Raw genomic sequence first — 19,465 nt, forward strand, 5'->3', positions numbered from 1 at the left:
TAGAAGGACACAAAGATGTGTACAAGGACGTCATGATGGAGGACCACCAGCCCCTCACATCAGCAGGTAATAGACAGGACTAAATCCACACGTCCTTTCATTATCTGTATGGAAAGAAGGAATTCAGTCTCTGGATGTGTTTCCTACAGGTAGATCCAGTAAGAGAACATCACCGGAGAGATGTCCCAGTCCTCTTCTTCTACCACAGGATTGTTCAGAGGAGAAATATGTCCCACAGGATCATCAGGTAGATACAGATAAGACTTCATGACATATTCCCCTTAGATTTATAAAAGTACAGCATCCCTGTGGACCTGACAATTTTGGGATGGGGGCATCTGCATTCCCCTGGTACCTGAGTGGCTGGCTTGAGCGCCGCCTGACATTTGACTTGGTCATGGTTGCTTGGTACAGATGGAAAAAGTTTGTCAGGTGGATTGCAAGAAAGGAGGGAGACACAGCAGACAGATGGTTCTCCTTGGACCACTTCCCAGGCATAGTGGAGGTCCTTAATGTCATGCATTTTTCCAGGACACCACCTGACAGAGGTTGGAATGTGTTCGGGAAAGGGTACTCACAGCCTGGTCTAAGAATCTTCAAGCTGGAGAGATGGTGTGCTGCTATACCAGTGCTCAGATTATCCAACCAGGACCCTTGTACAATATGAAATTAATAATCATTGACATGACATCCTATTGGTCACAATATAAACATTTCTAATGCAGCTGCAAAACCTGATATAGACAGGAGTGGCGCGCTTAGGTGATCAGGTTCTGTGGGACACGTGCAATCTAATAGGTGCAATATTTTGTGATGACTGCATTGGGCCGGCCGTTACAATGGAACTAAAAATTTTCTATAATCTGGGTCTTAAAATTTAGACAAATTGTGCATTTAATGATCTTTTGTTAATGATCTCCATCGTCTGGTGACGTCTTACAATATTTGTTCCTCAGTTTGTGTATCAGGGTGAAGATGTGAAGAATATTCCTGCTCCAGAGACATATGTGAGGGGCGATGAGCGATGTAAGGAGGAGATTCCTACAGGTAACTGCCCAGGTGAGTAGTAACCACTAGATAAAGCAGAGACGAGTGATAACACAATACAGAACATGATTATGTATCATTAGGCTTGTATCTCTGCCTTAGGAGTTCGGCTGCCTGTCGGCTTACTGTATGGTGTGTTGGTCCTTTCATAAATCTCTTAGCAGTTGCAAAATTAGTAAAAATAAATCCCAATGTGATTTTTAGCAATTATTTGTAAACCAAAAAGTCAAGAAAATCATAAAATAAAATCCCCCATAAGCTAAAAAAAGCTGGAAGGTGGGTCAGGCTCACCAGGGCCTTGCAGGATGAGGTGGAGAGTATTATCATATGAGACTGCTTCAAAATAAAACACAAAAAAAATCAATGGCAGGATCACTGCTCAACGGATTTATTATTATGTATGCCCAAATGTGGTTTTAATTATAGCTCAGATGTAAAGGATGAGTTCTTTTTGTTACAATATTAGTCAAGAAAAGACATTGGAGCTTATTTACTAAGGGTCCGCGGAACGCACTTTAGTCGGATATTGGAAATTTTCGGGATTTACACCGCTGTGATAGCTATTTATAAGGGGATAGGCAATCCGATTTTGGTGCAGCGGTGCCGGCTTTCGTGCGACAGAAATGGGGGGGGTGTGGCCGTCGGACAATCCGACTGTTTCGGACTCAGCGCGGGATTTTATATTCAAATTGTGTCTCAAGACAATGCACTTACATGCACCAGGAAGATGAAGGTGAACTCCGGCGGACCTGAGCGGGGAAGCGACACATGCAGGATATCGGGCGCACAATCTTTGTGAATCGCGACACAGTGCATGATCGTCAAACAATGCACTTTCTGTGAACTCCGTCGGCCGGGTAAGTAATTGTGCCCCAATGCGTTTTAGGCAGATTTTAATGGAGAAAACATGTAGTAATTGGTCAATTCCTGAACAATCGTTCTGGAGCAGAAGCTCAGATCTGGAAGGATAGGCAGATATTAAGAAGTCTAGGCAGGACATCTATAAAATATCTGTTATTTTAAAGTTATGTATTAGAAACAATTAAATATTAATGTATATTCTTGGCAGATGACTGGAGCTCAGAGGGACATCTGATATCTTCAGATTTTAATGTAGCTGATGAAATCACTCAAAATGCACATGAAGAGCAAGAACCATTCTCAGCCCTTTACAGTGAAGATCCGTCATCTGCTCATGCATTATATATCTCAACTTCTTATTCATCGGAGACTTGGGAGCAAGGAAGAAATACTGAACAACAAAGAACTCACACAGGGGAGAAGCCATTTTCATGTTCCGAATGTGGCAAATGCTTTTATCAGAAATCAGATCTTGTAAGACATCAGAGAATTCACACAGGAGAGAAGCCATTCTTATGTTCAGAATGTGGGAAATGTTTTACTCACAGAGGTAATCTTGTTGCCCATCAGAAAATTCACACAGGGCAGAAACCATTTTCATGTTCAGAATGTGGGAAATGTTTTCATCAGAAATCATATCTTGTTATACACCAGCGAGTTCATACAGGGGAGAAGCCGTATTCATGTTCAGAATGTGGGAAAAGTTTTTACCAGAAATCAGCTCTTGTTATACATCAGAGAAGCCACACGGGGGAGAAGCCATATTCATGTCCAGAATGTGGGAAATGTTGCAGCAAATATTCAAGTCTTGTTCGACATCAGAAAATTCACACAGGGGAGAAGCTGTTTTCTTGTTCGGATTGTGGGAAATGTTTTCATCACAAATCAGCTTTTGTTATACATCAGAGAATTCACACAGGGGAGAAGCCATATTCCTGTTCAGAATGTGGGAAATGTTTTACTCACAGAGGTAATCTTGTTGCCCATCAAAAAATTCACACAGGAGAGAAACAATTTTCATGTTCAGAATGTGGGAAATGCTTTCATCAGAAATCAGATCTTGTTATACATCAGAGAAGTCACACAGGAGAGAAGCCATATTCGTGTTCAGAATGTGGGAAACGTTGTAGCAAATATTCAAATCTCATTATACATAAGAGAAGTCACACGGGGGAGAAGCCATTCTCGTGTTTACAATGTGGGAAATGTTTCAATCAGAAATCAGCTCTTTCTGTACATCAGAAAATTCATTCAAAGAAAAAGCCAGTTTGATGCCCAATAAATGGAAAATGTTTTATCAACTAAACCTGTATGGTCACATACATTGGATGAGTAGACAAGGTCACACTCAGTCAGGGTCAAGCTACAAAAAGGTTTCATGGACAAATCACAATTTTCACAGTAGTGACAGCTCGCTGAGTCCTCCACTGGTCGTTCCTGTTGTCCTCCCACCAGTGACTCCTCCAGGAGGCTGTGACTACTCCTACACCGCCAGGCAATGTCATGTATTTTATATATATATATTCGAGTATAAGCCTAGTTTTTCAGCACAAAAAAATTTGCTGAAAACCCAAACTCGGCTTATACTCGTGTAAAAAAAATATAGGTCTTACCAGGGTTTTGTGGTAAAAATTAGGGGCCTCGGCTTGGCTTATACTCGAGTATATATACGGTAACTAACCATGTTAGTGAACCATGTAATTAGCATCTTCTTGTGGATTCTCAGGAAATACTCTACCCCCATTAAAAATCTTCATTTCCCTTTCAATTTTTCTGCACCATGTACTCTTTTCGATAGTGATGCCGGACGTGATCTGTAGTTAATCTTATAGATGATCCGTTGTAAATCCAGAGTGTGTGCAGGGAATGTGAATGGTGGAAGTTAAAAGATTAAACAGATTTTTTTTAAACTATTTGTTAACTGAATAAACCTTTCTAATATCCATTTATTTGAAATGTTGACTAAATGCATTTAATTAAAGGATATCTACCGTCAGATAACATGATGGTAGATGTTTATACTCACCTCCCCTTCCCATCCCGAATGGCAATAACTCAGGATCCAAATTTTGTTCCCAAGTTGGCTAAAGTGTTAGTATTTTATGATCCTCCAAGATCTTCAGATAGGCTGGAGTTCCCTAAGCCTTCCTGCAGAAGTGATAGCAATGAGAAACACAGTTTTAAGAGTCTAATACTGTTTTTTTCAAGGGGTTCATAAGGCTCTTGAGAGATGGTATTTAGACCCAAAGTCGGATCCCAAAGAGTTGTTTTCCTGAAAATTTTGGGCTTGAGTCTAGTAGAAGCTGTAATAAACCGTTTAATCCAACTGTGTTCCGCTAGAGGGCAGTCGAAGAAGGCACCTAGGACGGAGATTTGGACCTTCAAAGTGCCTACAGATAATCCATTGTCAAGTCTAGCCTGGAGGAAATCCAAAATCTGTAAATTATTTGGGTTAGTCTGACAGGGTGGCTTGTCCTTACTAAAAGACACACATTTCTTCCACATCTTATAATATATGGCAAAGGTGACAGGTTTTCTACTTTGCTTCAGAGTCTTAATTACCTAACATGACATGCCCTGTAAACTCCCATTTAGTTTCCCCGGATTCGGGTTGAGTAGTGCTCCTGGAAAAGAAGATCTTCTCCTGGCGGTAATGGAATTTGGTCCTGCATGGCCATGGAGAGAATACCAGCTTCTCTTCGTCCAGTTTGGGCATTTCAGAATCTGGCTTTGTCTGTATGGATCTTCTGAAGAACCTGTGATATTAGAGGAATAGGGGGAAAGGCATAGACCAGTTGCATTCTCCATTTTTGGCTGAATGTATCCAGGATATGGTTCAGTTCTTTGGCATCTAGTGAGAAGAAATTATGATATTTTGGGGCTCATTTACTAAGGGTCCGCGGACCGCACAAACGTTGGATATTTCGTCATTTTCCGATTTCCACCACATTTAAAAGAGGATTGTGTCTTTCATGCGACAGAAATCGGGGGGCGGGCCATCGGATGATCTGACGGATACGGACTGAGCGTGGGATTTAACTGAAAAATGGTGTCGCGAGACAATGCACTTACATACACCGGTAAGAAGTCCGGCGGACTTGAGCGGGGAGCGACACATGTAGGATAGCAGGCGCATGATCTACATGAATCGTGGCACAATGCATTCGGACATTCCGGATCAGGGAACGCGACATGGACAGGTGAGTAAATGTGCCTCTTTGTGTTCTGTTTTGTGGCAAATAGATCCACCTGTGGAAACCCCCCAAAGAGATGTTAGCGGAAGGAATATTTCCTTAATCAGGCATCTTTCGTTTGGTGACGAATCCGTCACTAAGTTCTCTGTTCCTTTGAGATGAGTGGCTGAGATGGAAAGAGTGTTTTTCTCCGTCCAGAAAAATCCTTTGAGAAATTGATAGGAGAGAAAGAGACTTTGTTTTCTTAAATAGGCAACCGTTGTTACATTATCCGAAAAAAATTGAAAATGATGATTTCTTAGATGGGACTGATTCGAGATCAGGACTTCCCATACTGAGTTCTCGGTAATTTGAAGACTGCATCTGGACTTCTCCGGGCCAAAGACCCAGTGAAAATTGGTCTAGGAAGTATGCTCCCCAACTTGACTGACTGGCGCCAGTCTGTATTGTTATTTGAGATTGTCAATGCCATAATATGGAGATTCTTCTTGTAAACAGCAGGATAGATCTTTCTTCACGATTGTTGGAATTAGTATTTTCTTGTCTGAAGAAGCTGAACTTTTGTCCCAGGGGCTTAGGATCCACTTCTTTAGGATTCTTGAGTGGTTCTTACACCAAGCCACTACCGGAATACAGACCATGAGTTGTCCTAAAAGCTTTATTGCTATGCTTGTGGTGGCAATAAATTCGGTTTTTAACTCCTTTAGAAGTCCACCTTCCTCTTAGAAGTTACGAAAAAAGATATTTTTTGGCACAGGTTTATTTTCTGGAAACCCTTTTTTCTTGTCCATAGCTTTTTTAATATAGTGTCTAATTCTGAACCGAACAGGAATTCCCCCCCAAGAAAGATAGACATTAAGCTTATGTCCTCGTTCCACTGCTTTAGCCATAATGCACGATATATGAAGTTTGACAACGCTCCTTCTTTAGCAGAAAACCGGATAGATTTGAACAAAGCATCACCTAGAAATCTGGTGGCCGACTGCAGAAATGGTAGATTTTCTAAAAGAGTCTGATAGGGGATAGACTCGGCCCCAGGGAGAAGAGGTGTCTCGCATCAAGTCTATTGGGCAGTCATAGGGCCGTTTGCTTTTCCAAAAAGACATCAGCAAAGACATCGTAAGAAGCGGGGAGACCCACCAGTGGCTTGGTGGACACTGAAGAGACAGTGATGGACAGAGGATGAGGAACCACCAAACAGCAAGACTGGCACCCCGGTCCCCAGCGAAGAAGCGCAGTTGAGCCAGTTGAGCTCAGGAGCATGTCGTTGAAATCACTGGAGACCCATAGAACAACAGTTTCTCTTTATCCAAGGTCCCAACTTGCAGACCTAGTGGTTCGGCGTGATACTGGACAGAAGAAATGACCAGAGGCTTCTCTAGACGAACCACGGGAAAATTATGCTGGGAAACTGGGGCAGAATCCACAAAGTTTGCTTCATCCAGGGCAGAGTCCAGGAAGGCTCAAGCTTGAACTGGACCACTTGTTCCAAAACTGAGAAGGACATGAACATTCAGACGTGGAGAAGCTTTGTTCTCACCTAGGGGCCCTTCTCCCAGGAGCCCTAGCTGCATGTGTTTCACGGACACTGAGGAAGGACTGGACACATGTTAAGAAAGTACTCCGGCATGGCACACTAACGACAGAGATTCCCTTGCCTTCGCCGGGAATGCTTTTGAGTAGACAGACAAGCTCTATCCACGTGCATAGGTACCTCTGCAACAGACACAGAAGTCGACTCAATTGGACTTTGGAAGACAGGAGCCAGGCGGGGAAGACGTTGGATCCTTGTTTTGCGTTTGTTTGACTCACTGCTGCTCCAGGCAGCGGATGTCAATCCAAGTGGCGTCTTTAATATGTACATAGAGGCCTTTTTTGAAGGCAGCGATTAAGGCTGCTTCATTCCAGGCTATCTCAGAAGCTAACGGCTTTGTCCACAGTGGTGGCCAAGGCGAGGTGCAGAATCGTGAGGCAGAGACAGAGTCGAGGACAGGCAGTACGGGATCAGAATAGGGGAAGTAGCAGGTCAGGACAGGCAGCAGAGAATCGGAGTCAGGAACAGTAATCAAGATAACAACAGGAAAACACAATAATCGCAGGAATAACGCAGGGAAGCTTTCTTAAAGGCACGAGGCACAAAGATCTGGCATGGGGAGACAGGAATGGTCCGGGAATTTAACAGGGAAGGCGGCCGGCCAGCGCCAATTATCGGCAAGCTGGCCCTTACATCTCAGGCATGTCTTCACCCCAGGAATGTCCCCAGTCTGTAGACTATTGCCACACATGGGGTATTGTCACACCCGTAATAACCTGCAGAATGATTTTTGGGGTGTTTATCCGCAGTGACATGAGTTGGGCTGATTTCATTTGTCACTAAATACTTTGAGGGGTGCCCTTTCCTAAAATGGGGTCACTATTCGGGGGTTTCTATTGCACTGGTACCTCAGGGGCACCCCAACGTAAGTCTACACACACAGCTCCACTATACACACATTATACAAACACAGCTCCACTATACACACATTATACACACACATAGCTCCACTATACACACATTATACACACACAGCTCCGCTATACACACATTATGCACACACACAGCTCTGCTATACACACATTATACACACACAGCTCCGCTATACACACATTATACACACACAGCTCCGCTATACACACATTATACACACACAGCCTGCTATACACACATTATACACACATTATACACACACAGCACTGCTATACACACATTATACACACACAGCACCGCTATACACACATTATACACACACACACAGCTCCGCTATACACACATTATACAGACACAGCACTGCTATACACACATTATACACACACAGCTCCGCTATACACACATTATACACACATACCTCCCAACATTTGGGAAAAGGAAAGAGGGACAAAATGGCGGCACGCGTAGCGTGCCGCGGCGATCCCCCTAAGCCACACCCCCAATCACTCCCTGGCCACGCCCCAAATTTTAGGCATATTAAAAATAATAAAAATCATAATTTAAAAAAAAAAAAAATTATCCTCATTGGGATTTGAACCCAGAACCTGCAGTGTCCATGTACACTAATAACACAGCGCCTCAACCCACTGAGCTATAACCTCAGTGATAAACAAGTGGAGAATTTTGGTAACTAAGAACTATATACTGCCTTGGTATATAGGGAGGGATCTTCTCAGATTATTGTAATTATTGAGACTATTATTATTATTATTATTATTATTGAGATGATTATTATTATTTTTACCATTATTAATAATCATCTCCATAATAATAAAATTTATAATAATAATAATAATAATAGTCTCAATAATTACAATAATAACCTCTGAGAAGATCCCTCTCTATATATCAGTGCATTAGTCTGTGTCACAGTGTAAATGGCAGATAACATGTCTTACTTACCAGAAATCCCCAGCTCTGTATCACTGGGCTTATAGCTCAGTTAGTTAGGCTCCTGTCTATGGTGCAGAGGGTCCCAGGTTCAAATCTCAGCCTGGGCAAAACTTTATTTAATTTAATTATATAAAGAGCTTGTGTCTGGGGAAGACCTGGAGACCATATATGGACAGATAGAGATCTGAGCTGATGACGTGGTCCCTGCTCTCTCCACTAAGCCGACACTTCTCTGAAAAGGATTCCCTCCCGATGTCTGCTCTGGGGAACCCTAGGAGATGCAGCGACCATATATGGACAGATCTGAAGCTGATGACGTGGTCCCTGCTCTGCGCTAAGCCCGACACTTCTCTGAAAAGGATTCCCTCCCGATGTCTGTAGAAGCCATTCTGTACTGTGAGTTCAGACTTTCAAAGTATTTACTATGCGGACACAGCGCCGGGACACAGCGGGACCTTGGGGGGAGATCCGTGACAATCTCATAGCTGCCCGTGACGCGGGGCAGGGGTACGAAAAACGGGAAAGTCCCGTCAAAATCGGGACGGTTGGGAGCTATGTACACTACAACGCCTGCGCCTCCACGCAATGCCTACTTCTCCACACAACGCCTGCTTCTCCACACAACGAGGTCTCTGTGCTAAACTAACTCCTTTTCTGTACGTGCTACTATTGAGATTGTTTAAATATGGAATTATGGACGACTTCCTTTGTCCTCAGGCCACTATATCTATTATGATCTCCGAAAAGGTTCTTGGAGCTGAAGAAATTCCGAATGGAAGGACTTTGTACTGGTAATTAGCCACTTCCCATTCTGGAGTGGGTACCGTTTATCGGCACATGGAAGTATGCACCTTGAAGATCGTGCACATGTATGCCTCAGGATGAATTTGAATGATCACCGAGCTCACTGTCTTCATCTTGAACTTCTTGTACCAAACATACTGGTTTAAAGGGGTTGTCCGACTCTAGCAAAATCAGGAATGCTGGCTGTGGAGGTAAGTTTAAAAAAAAAAGCTGTACTCGCCTCCTCTGTTGCTCTCGTGGTCCCATGCACAGAAGCTCCACTGAATTCGGCCGTCGGTCCGACCCATCCCTATATATCAGCACATGATACAGCGCTGAGAATAGAGACAGGTGGGCATGGCGGGCCACCTCCGCTGGCCAGAAGCCTAAATCAACAGAGCATGCAGGCACTTTTTTGATACCTGGAGCACAGACCGGCAAGACGGCGGCGCAGGAACCGGGAAGCGACAAAGGAGGTGAGTACAGCTCCGCTATACACACATTATACACACACAGCTCCGCTATACACACATTATACACACACAGCTCCGCTATACACACATTATATACACACACAGCTCCGCTATACACACATTATATACACACACAGCTCCGCTATACACACATTATACACACACAGCTCCGCTATACACACATTATATACACACACACAGCTCCGCTATACACACATTATATACACACACAGCTCCGCTATACACACATTATATACACACACAGCTCCGCTATACACACATTATATACACACACAGCTCCGCTATACACACATTATATACACACACAGCTCCGCTATACACACATTATATACACACACAGCTCCGCTATACACACATTATATACACACACAGCTCCGCTATACACACATTATATACACACACACACAGCTCCGCTATACACACATTATACACACACACAGCTCTGCTATACACACATTATACACACACACAGCTCCGCTATACACACATTATACACACACAGCTCCGCTATACACACATTATACACACATATCCCGCTATACACACTTTATACACACACAGCTCTGCTATACACACATTATACACACACACAGCTCCGCTATACACACATTATACACACACATTATACACACACACAGGTCTGCGATACACACATTATACACACACAGCTCTGCTATACACACATTATACACACACAGCTCCGCTATACACACATTATACACACACACAGCTCCGCTATACACACATTATACACACACACAGCTCTGCTATACACACATTATACACACACAGCTCTGCTATACACACATTATACACACAGCTCCGCTATACACACATTATACACACACAGCTCCGCTATACACACATTATACACACACACAGCACCGCTATACACACATTATACACACACAGCTCCGCTATACACACATTATACACACACACAGCTCCGCTATACACACATTATACACACAGCTCCGCTATACACACACACAGATTTGCTATACACACATTATACACACACACAGCTCCGCTATACACACATTATACACACACACAGCTCCGCTATACACACATTATACACACACAGCTCCGCTATACACACATTATACACACACACAGCTCCGCTATACACACATTATACACACACACACACAGCTCTGCTATACACACATTATACACACACACAGCTCTGCTATACACACATTATACACACACAGCTCCGCTATACACACATTATACACACACAGCACTGCCGCAGACTCTCCTGAGGTAATGCTGAAGCCTCTGAGCAGAGAATCCTGTCAGACCTGGTCATGTGACCCCATGACTCCTCCCACACAAGGGGCTGGTCACATGACTATGACATCATCACAGGTCCTGTATGTGGAGGCGGCTGTGCAGGAGGAGGTGAGGGTGTATTTCTCAGAAGCTTTTCGGTCTTTTATTATGGTTCTGGGTTCCGCTATTTTCTTTGCTGCATTTCACCTGCTGTAAGTTTTTTGTGTCCTGTATGTTTGTGTTGCTCTTATTTTATTAATTTATTCTTATACTTCAGAATGTGGTGTGATTGGTACAAACAAATTCTGTTTCTTCATTTTTTTATTTGTCTTATTAATGACTTTTTGGGAAAAATTACATATTCCCCTCACAGAGATCTCAAATTATCACGAAAATCTTCAACAACATTCATCCATTTGGCGATTGACTTTCTGATTTACTTTTAGTTTTTATTTTTTTTGGGGGGTGTCACATTTTAAAATGTTTTTTATGGGTTTTCTAAGTACAGTACAGTGTTAATGCCACAAGATCCGCTATTGGACCATCTATTACCTTCTGTTACACCTCTGTTATTGTCTGATAAAGTTCCGAAATGCTGTGCTAGTAATGCAGTGGTCACATCTCACCATGACATCTCCGGGGTTAATGGTTCACAATCAAAGTTGTCTCCAATTCCTGATATGATTTGTCCTAACTTCTCTTCATTCAGGTTCCTACATTATAGTAGAATTTTTTGACCGAAGCCTCAAGGATGGAGACTGATAAAATCAATATGGCGGAGAGAATGTTCCAGCTCACCCTAGAGATTCTCTTCTATATTACTGGAGAGGTGAGAGATTGTGATGAGGTCACATGACATCATTATCTATGGGAATAACAGATGATAGGACTGGAGAGGTGAGAGATTCTGGAAATGTATGGAGGGAGATTTATCAATGTGTCTCTCCATAACCAGGATTACACAGTAGTGAAGAAGACCTCTAGTGGGCGCTGTCAGGCCCCTGTGTATGAAGGACGGGAGAGAACCCTGAGCCCAATCCCGGCTCCTCCACCTCACCCCCTGATACATGATGACATCAATGAGCAGAAGATCCTAGAAGTCACCCACAAGATGATGGAGCTGCTGACTGGAGAGGTGACACTGCTGGGAATGCTGGGACATTATACAGTAACGCTATGAAGGGATCTGGGTGATGACGGGATCATTGTGTGTGTCAGGTTCCTATAAGGTGTCAGGATGTGGCTGTCTATTTCTCCATGGAGGAGTGGGAGTATTTAGAAGGACACAAAGATGTGTACAAGGACGTCATGATGGAGGACCACCAGCCCCTCACATCAGCAGGTAATAGACAGGACTAAATCCACACGTCCTTTCATTATCTGTATGGAAAGAAGGGATTCAGTCTCTGGATGTGTTTCCTACAGGTAGATCCAGTAAGAGAACATCACCGGAGAGATGTCCCAGTCCTCTTCTTCTACCACAGGATTGTTCAGAGGAGAAATATGTCCCACATGATCATCAGGTAGATGGTGATAACATAAAGTCGTTTGTCCATATACTAACTACTCCTCCATCCGATGAGTAATAGGCATATTTTGTTCCTCAGTTTGTGTATCAGGGTGAAGATGTGAAGAATATTCCTGCTCCAGAGACATATGTGAGGGGCGATGAGCGATGTAAGGAGGAGATTCCTACAGGTAACTGCCCAGGTGAGTAGTAACACAAGACAGAACATGGAGACTTATGGAGATTTATTAGGGTTCCCACCTGTTTAAAAGCTTTCATAAAAGCCCTGAAATATTTCCCCCTTTTTGCGAACTCCACTCCAACTCATGCAGGAAGGGACCGCTTCTGGGAGCCAAGTGGGTGGGCGAGGGGCATTCCTGCCTTGCATCTGTCGGGCAGTTCTATGCCAGGCCGGACCTGAGGTAGAACTGCTTCGCTGGTGCAGTGTGGCCACCTGCTGGATTTATCAGGGTGTTTTTTTAGGGTAAGGTGTATTGCTCACCAGGGCCTCAGAGGAAACGACTAAGATTCTAATTAGACAAAATTCCAGTATGGAGCAGCACCGTGCACGGGGCAAAATCGGGTGCAGAAATCCTCCCAACGGGCTCGGACCGAACCCACCACGATAGCAAACACAGCGATGAGGCAGCACTCCGTTCAGTGAAAAAATCTTGTGTTTTATTCCACCATAGTAGCAATACAACGTTTCACCTTATCAATAAAGGCATTTTCAAGTATTTGAAAATGCCTTTATTGATAAGGTGAAACGTTGTATTGCTACTATGGTGGAATAAAACACAAGATTTTTTCACTGAACGGAGTGCTGCCTCATCGCTGTGTTTGCTAAGATTCTAATTAAATATTAGCAAATCAAAGATCTCCCATAATCATAAAAACAAGTATCACTTGATTTAAAGTAATTAAATGTTATGTTTACATTTCAATTTTTATGCCCAAATTTGCAAATCAATGTTTACTCTCATCAGATGACTGCACGAGGAGCTCAGAGCGACTACTGATATCTTCAGATTTTAAAGCAGCCAATTATAAGGTCACTCGAAATGCACATGAAGAGCAAGATCCATTCTCAGACGTTTACAGCAAAGAACCATCATCTGCGCCTGCATTATATGGCCCAGTTTCTGATTCATCAAAGTCTGCGAAGCAAAAAAAAATTTACAGAAGAAATGCTGAACAACGAAGAATTCAGAGAGGAGAAAAGCCATTTTCATGTTCGGAATGTGGGATATGTTTTACTCAAAAATCTAATCTTTTTAAACATTGGAGAATTCACACTGGGGAGAAGCCATTTTTATGTTCAGAATGTGGGAAATGTTTTGCTCAAAAAGGAGATCTTGTTCTGCATCAGAGAATACACACAGGGGAGAAGCCATTTTCATGCTCAGAATGTGGGAAATGTTTTACTCAAAAATGTAGTCTTGCTACTCATCGAAGAATTCACACAGGGGACAAACCATTTTCATGTTCAGAATGTGGAAAAAGTTTTCATCAGAAATCACATCTTGTTCGACATCAAAGAATTCACACGGGGGAAAAGCCGTTTTCTTGTTCAGATTGCGGGAAATGTTTTCATCAGAAATCAGATCTTGTTATACATCAGAGAACTCACACAGGGGAAAAGCCATTTTCATGTTCAGAATGTGGGAAATGTTGTAGCAAATATTCAAGTCTTGTTCGACATCAGACAATTCACACAGGGGCGAAGCCATTCTCCTGTTCAGAATGTGGGAAATGTTTTAATCAGAAATCAAATCTTCTTATACATGAGAGAAGTCACACAGGGGAGACCTCATATACATGTTCAGAATGTGGGAAATGTTGGAGCAAATATTCAAGTCTTGTTAGACATCAGAGAACTCACACAGGGGAGAAGCCATTTTCATGCTTACAATGTGGAGAATGTTTTAATCAGAAGTCAACTCTTCATAAACATCAGAAAATTCACACAAGGTAAACGCCCCTTTCATGGCCATAATTTAAAAAATATTTTGTCTACTGAACCTGTTGGGACACATACAGTAGACAAACAGACGAGGTCATGCTCACGTTCCTAATCTACAAAATATTTCACCCACATAACACAACTTTCACTTTCACAACTTTTCATTGTGGGAAGAGTTCATTTTGTTTGATGTTTTGACAGCTCGCTGGGGCCTCCCTTGGTCGTTGCTGTTGTCTCCCAGTGACTTTAACACGTGACGACTGTCGTTCAGGAGGCTCTGACTAGTCGTACACTGCCTGGATATGTAGTCATATATATTTTTATATATCTGTACTGTATATATCCTGCTCTATTCTCAAATAACTAATGAATCTTTATCAGTATAAGAGATTTCAGTTTTATTTTTTTTAAAGGGGTTGCCCAAGACCCTACGAAAATTACATATGTGGGGCGGCGGAGGGGCCGCTTAAAAGAAAATAAAGTTGTACTTACCTCTGTGGTCCCTCCTGGTGTCCAGAATCGCCGTCTCTTCGGTGTCTGTTTGTTTACAGAGGCAGGAAGGTGTGAACAGCTTCCGGCCGGCCGACGTGCCGGCAAAGCTAACACCGGTCTCGGGTGTTACCGGTGTGTGTTTTCTGCAATATGAGCCCTCTCTTCAAATACCTGCAGCCGATATTTGTACAGAACTGTGTGTGGTGTCATTGTTTGCGAGATGAGATGACGTTTTCAATGCTACCATTTTGAGGACTGTACCGTACTTTATTTCAAAAGTTTCTAAATCGCACTTCTATTTTGTTTTAGCCCGTGTTAATAGAAGCTGTTTTACATATGTTAATAATAATTCCTTTATTTATATAGCGCACACAGATTACGCAGCGCTGCACAGAGCTTGACACATCAGTCCCTGTCCCCAATGGAGCTCACAGTCTAATCACCTACCAGTATGTTTTGGAGTGTGGGAGGAAACCGTAGGACCCAGAGGAAACCCACACAAACACAGAGAGAACATACAAACTCTTTAAATTGATAGTCGTAGTTTCTATAGTGGGGTAATTTATGGGGTTTTACTATTATTTAGGCCTTTCTAAGTCACTTGAAAGCTGATTTGTGCCTCAAAATGTGAATTTTGTCGATTTTCATGAAAATTTTAAAAATTGCATCTAAAATTTTAAGCCTCATAACACTCTGGAAAAAGGAGAGGACGGATAAAATATCATTTTAGCATAAAACAGATATTCCGGAATTGTTAATTATCAAGCTTTTTGGAGTATTTTAACTATCTGCCCGGAAAGCAGAACCTTTCGACCTTTGAAAATGAAGAATTATTCAGAACTTTTTCTAATTTTTTTTTTTTTTCAGAACAAAACGCAAAACTTATTACTTAAATTTAACAAGTAACATGAAGTACAATCTCAAAATCACCTGGATATGTTAAAGCGTTCCGAAGTTATAACCAAATATCGTGACACATGTCAGATTCTAAAAATCGCATCTGGTCATTAAGCTGAAAACAAGCGCCGGTGATAAAGGGTTAAAGCTGGTTTTGTTATTCAGTATTTTCTAGGTATTGTTGTATCTCCAGCGTATCCCTGGCTCTGTTCTGTTGGAACATCTATACTTCCTACTAATTTGTCTGTGGTGAGAGATTATGAAGTTTGTCTGTTCTCCTGTATGCACTCACCACTTTCCTGTCTGTTCTCCTGTATGCACTCACCACTTTCCTGTCTGTTCTCCTGTATGCACTCACCACTTTCCTGTCTGTTCTCCTGTATGCACTCACCACTTTCCTGTCTGTTCTCCTGTATGCACTCACCACTTTCCTGTCTGTTCTCCTGTATGCACTCACTACTTTCCTGTCTGTTCTCCTGTATGCACTCACCACTTTCCTGTCTGTTCTCTTGTAGTCACTCACCACTTTCCTGTCTGTTCTCCTGTGTGCACTCACCACTTTCCTGTCTGTTCTCCTGTGTGCACTCACCACTTTCCTGTCTGTTCTCCTGTATGCACTCACCACTTTCCTGTCTGTTCTCCTGTATGCACTCACCACTTTCCTGTCTGTTCTCCTGTATGCACTCACCACTTTCCTGTCTGTTCTCTTGTAGTCGCTCACCACTTTCCTGTCTGTTCTCCTGTATGCACTCACCACTTTCCTGTCTGTTCTCCTGTATGCACTCACCACTTTCCTGTCTGTTCTCCTGTATGCACTCACCACTTTCCTGTCTGTTCTCCTGTAGTCACTCACTACTTTCCTGTCTGTTCTCCTGTATGCACTCACCACTTTCCTGTCTGTTCTCCTGTATGCACTCACCACTTTCCTGTCTGTTCTCCTGTATGCACTCACCACTTTCCTGTCTGTTCTCTTGTAGTCGCTCACCACTTTCCTGTCTGTTCTCCTGTATGCACTCACCACTTTCCTGTCTGTTCTCCTGTATGCACTCACCACTTTCCTGTCTGTTCTCCTGTATGCACTCACCACTTTCCTGTCTGTTCTCCTGTAGTCACTCACTACTTTCCTGTCTGTTCTCCTGTATGCACTCACCACTTTCCTGTCTGTTCTCCTGTATGCACTCACCACTTTCCTGTCTGTTCTCCTGTATGCACACACCACTTTCCTGTCTGTTCTCCTGTATGCACTCACCACTTTCCTGTCTGTTCTCTTGTAGTCACTCACCACTTTCCTGTCTGTTCTCCTGTATGCACTCACCACTTTGCTGTCTCTTCCCCTTTGTCTGTGTTGTAGTTGTTGGTGCCTTGTGGACCTGCTCTGGTTGTTACCTGTTATTCCTGTCCTGCCTATTGCCCTCCTTCCTGTATTCAGTCTCCAATGTTTGTTTGAGTGAATGCTGGGATCGCTAGTTCATCAAGTTTTATTTTCGTTAGGGGGCCCAAATTTAGACCCTAGTATCCTTTAGTTTTTTCCCTATTTTCTGGATAGGTCTTCGTGTTCAGAGAGAGAGAGAAGTTGTCAGGTCCGGAGCTAGCCCGGGGAAGCTGACCATCACCCGCAGGCCCGGGACTAGCCTAGTCATAGAGTAAGGGACAGTTTTCCTTTTCAGTTTCTCTAGTTCTTGCTGCTCTCTCTACTTTACATCCTGCATGACAGGGATTTCTCCAATGACATTTTTTCCTGTGGACACCTGACACATCTACTAAAAGAGTTCCTCTGAACGAAATCAAACGTTCTGCAACACTAGTCCTGTCTCCTATACACCGCACTATATAGAGACGTCTCCATTCTGTGACTCTGGGCCCCCCCTCCTGTCCGGCCCCTGTCTGCAATCATGGTAAACCCTCCACACAGCCCCGCTATACACATATTATACACACACACAGCACTGCTATACACACATACACACAGCTCCGCTATACACATATTATACACACACACACACAGCTCCGCTATACACACATTATACACACACACAGCTCCGCTATACACACATTATACACACACAGCTCCTCTATACACACATTATACACACAGCTCCGCTATACACACATTATACACACACAGCTCCGCTATACACACATTATACACACACACAGCTCCGCTATACACACATTATACACACACACAGCTCCGCTATACACACATTATACACACACAGCTCCGCTATACACACACACAGCTCCGCTATACACACATTATACACACACACAGCTCCGCTATACACACATTATACACACACAGCTCCGCTATACACACATTATACACACACAGCTCCGCTATACACACATTATACACACAGCTCCGCTATACACACATTATACACACACAGCTCCGCTATACACACATTATACACACACACAGCTCCGCTATACACACATTATACACACACACAGCTCCGCTATACACACATTATACACACACAGCTCCGCTATACACACATTATACACACACACAGCTCCGCTATACACACATTATACACACACACAGCTCTGCTATACACACATTATACACACACACAGCTCCGCTATACACACATTATACACACACACAGCTCTGCTATACACACATTATACACACACACAGCTCCGCTATACACACATTATACACACACAGCTCCGCTATACACACATTATACACACACACAGCTCCGCTATACACACATTATACACACACACAGCTCCGCTATACACACATTATACACACACAGCTCTGCTATACACACATTATACACACACACAGCTCCGCTATACACACATTATACACACACGCAGCTCCGCTATACACACATTATACACACACACAGCTCTGCTATACACACATTATACACACACAGCTCCGCTATACACACATTATACACACACACACAGCTCCGCTATACACATATTATACACACACACACACAGCTCCGCTATACACACATTATACACACACACAGCTCCGCTATACACACATTATACACACACAGCTCCTCTATACACACATTATACACACAGCTCCGCTATACACACATTATACACACACAGCTCCGCTATACACACATCATACACACACAGCTCCGCTATACACACATTATACACACACACAGCTCCGCTATACACACATTATACACACACACAGCTCCGCTATACACACATTATACACACACAGCTCCGCTATACACACATTATACACACACACAGCTCCGCTATACACACATTATACACACACACAGCTCCGCTATACACACATTATACACACACAGCTCCGCTATACACACATTATACACACAGCTCCGCTATACACACATTATACACACACAGCTCCGCTATACACACATTATACACACACACAGCTCCGCTATACACACATTATACACACACACAGCTCCGCTATACACACATTATACACACACAGCTCCGCTATACACACATTATACACACACACAGCTCCGCTATACACACATTATACACACACACAGCTCTGCTATA

General features: G+C 43.0%; 1 protein-coding gene and 1 long non-coding RNA gene across 2 annotated transcripts in view; both read left to right on the forward strand.

Annotated features, from left to right (window-relative positions):
- LOC140066006 (uncharacterized) overlaps positions 1-15,050 on the forward strand; it is a 57,380-nt gene extending 42,330 nt beyond the window's left edge. Inside the window, exons 13-18 of the mRNA XM_072113571.1 lie at positions 83-247; positions 957-1,059; positions 2,117-3,177; positions 12,509-12,601; positions 12,686-12,788; positions 13,572-15,050. Of these exons, the coding sequence (XP_071969672.1) occupies positions 83-247; positions 957-1,059; positions 2,117-3,177; positions 12,509-12,601; positions 12,686-12,788; positions 13,572-14,560 (2,514 nt within the window). The 3' untranslated portion in view covers positions 14,561-15,050. The remainder of the gene's footprint in view (positions 1-82; positions 248-956; positions 1,060-2,116; positions 3,178-12,508; positions 12,602-12,685; positions 12,789-13,571) is intronic.
- LOC140065442 (uncharacterized) lies at positions 11,185-12,141 on the forward strand. Its single transcript, XR_011847906.1, has 3 exons — positions 11,185-11,290; positions 11,788-11,907; positions 12,034-12,141. It is a non-coding gene; the product is annotated as an uncharacterized lncRNA (long non-coding RNA).
- Positions 15,051-19,465: the final 4,415 nt, after the last annotated feature.

Source organism: Engystomops pustulosus, chromosome 6 (assembly GCF_040894005.1).
Source record: "Engystomops pustulosus chromosome 6, aEngPut4.maternal, whole genome shotgun sequence".
Classification (NCBI taxonomy): Eukaryota; Metazoa; Chordata; class Amphibia; order Anura; family Leptodactylidae; genus Engystomops; species Engystomops pustulosus.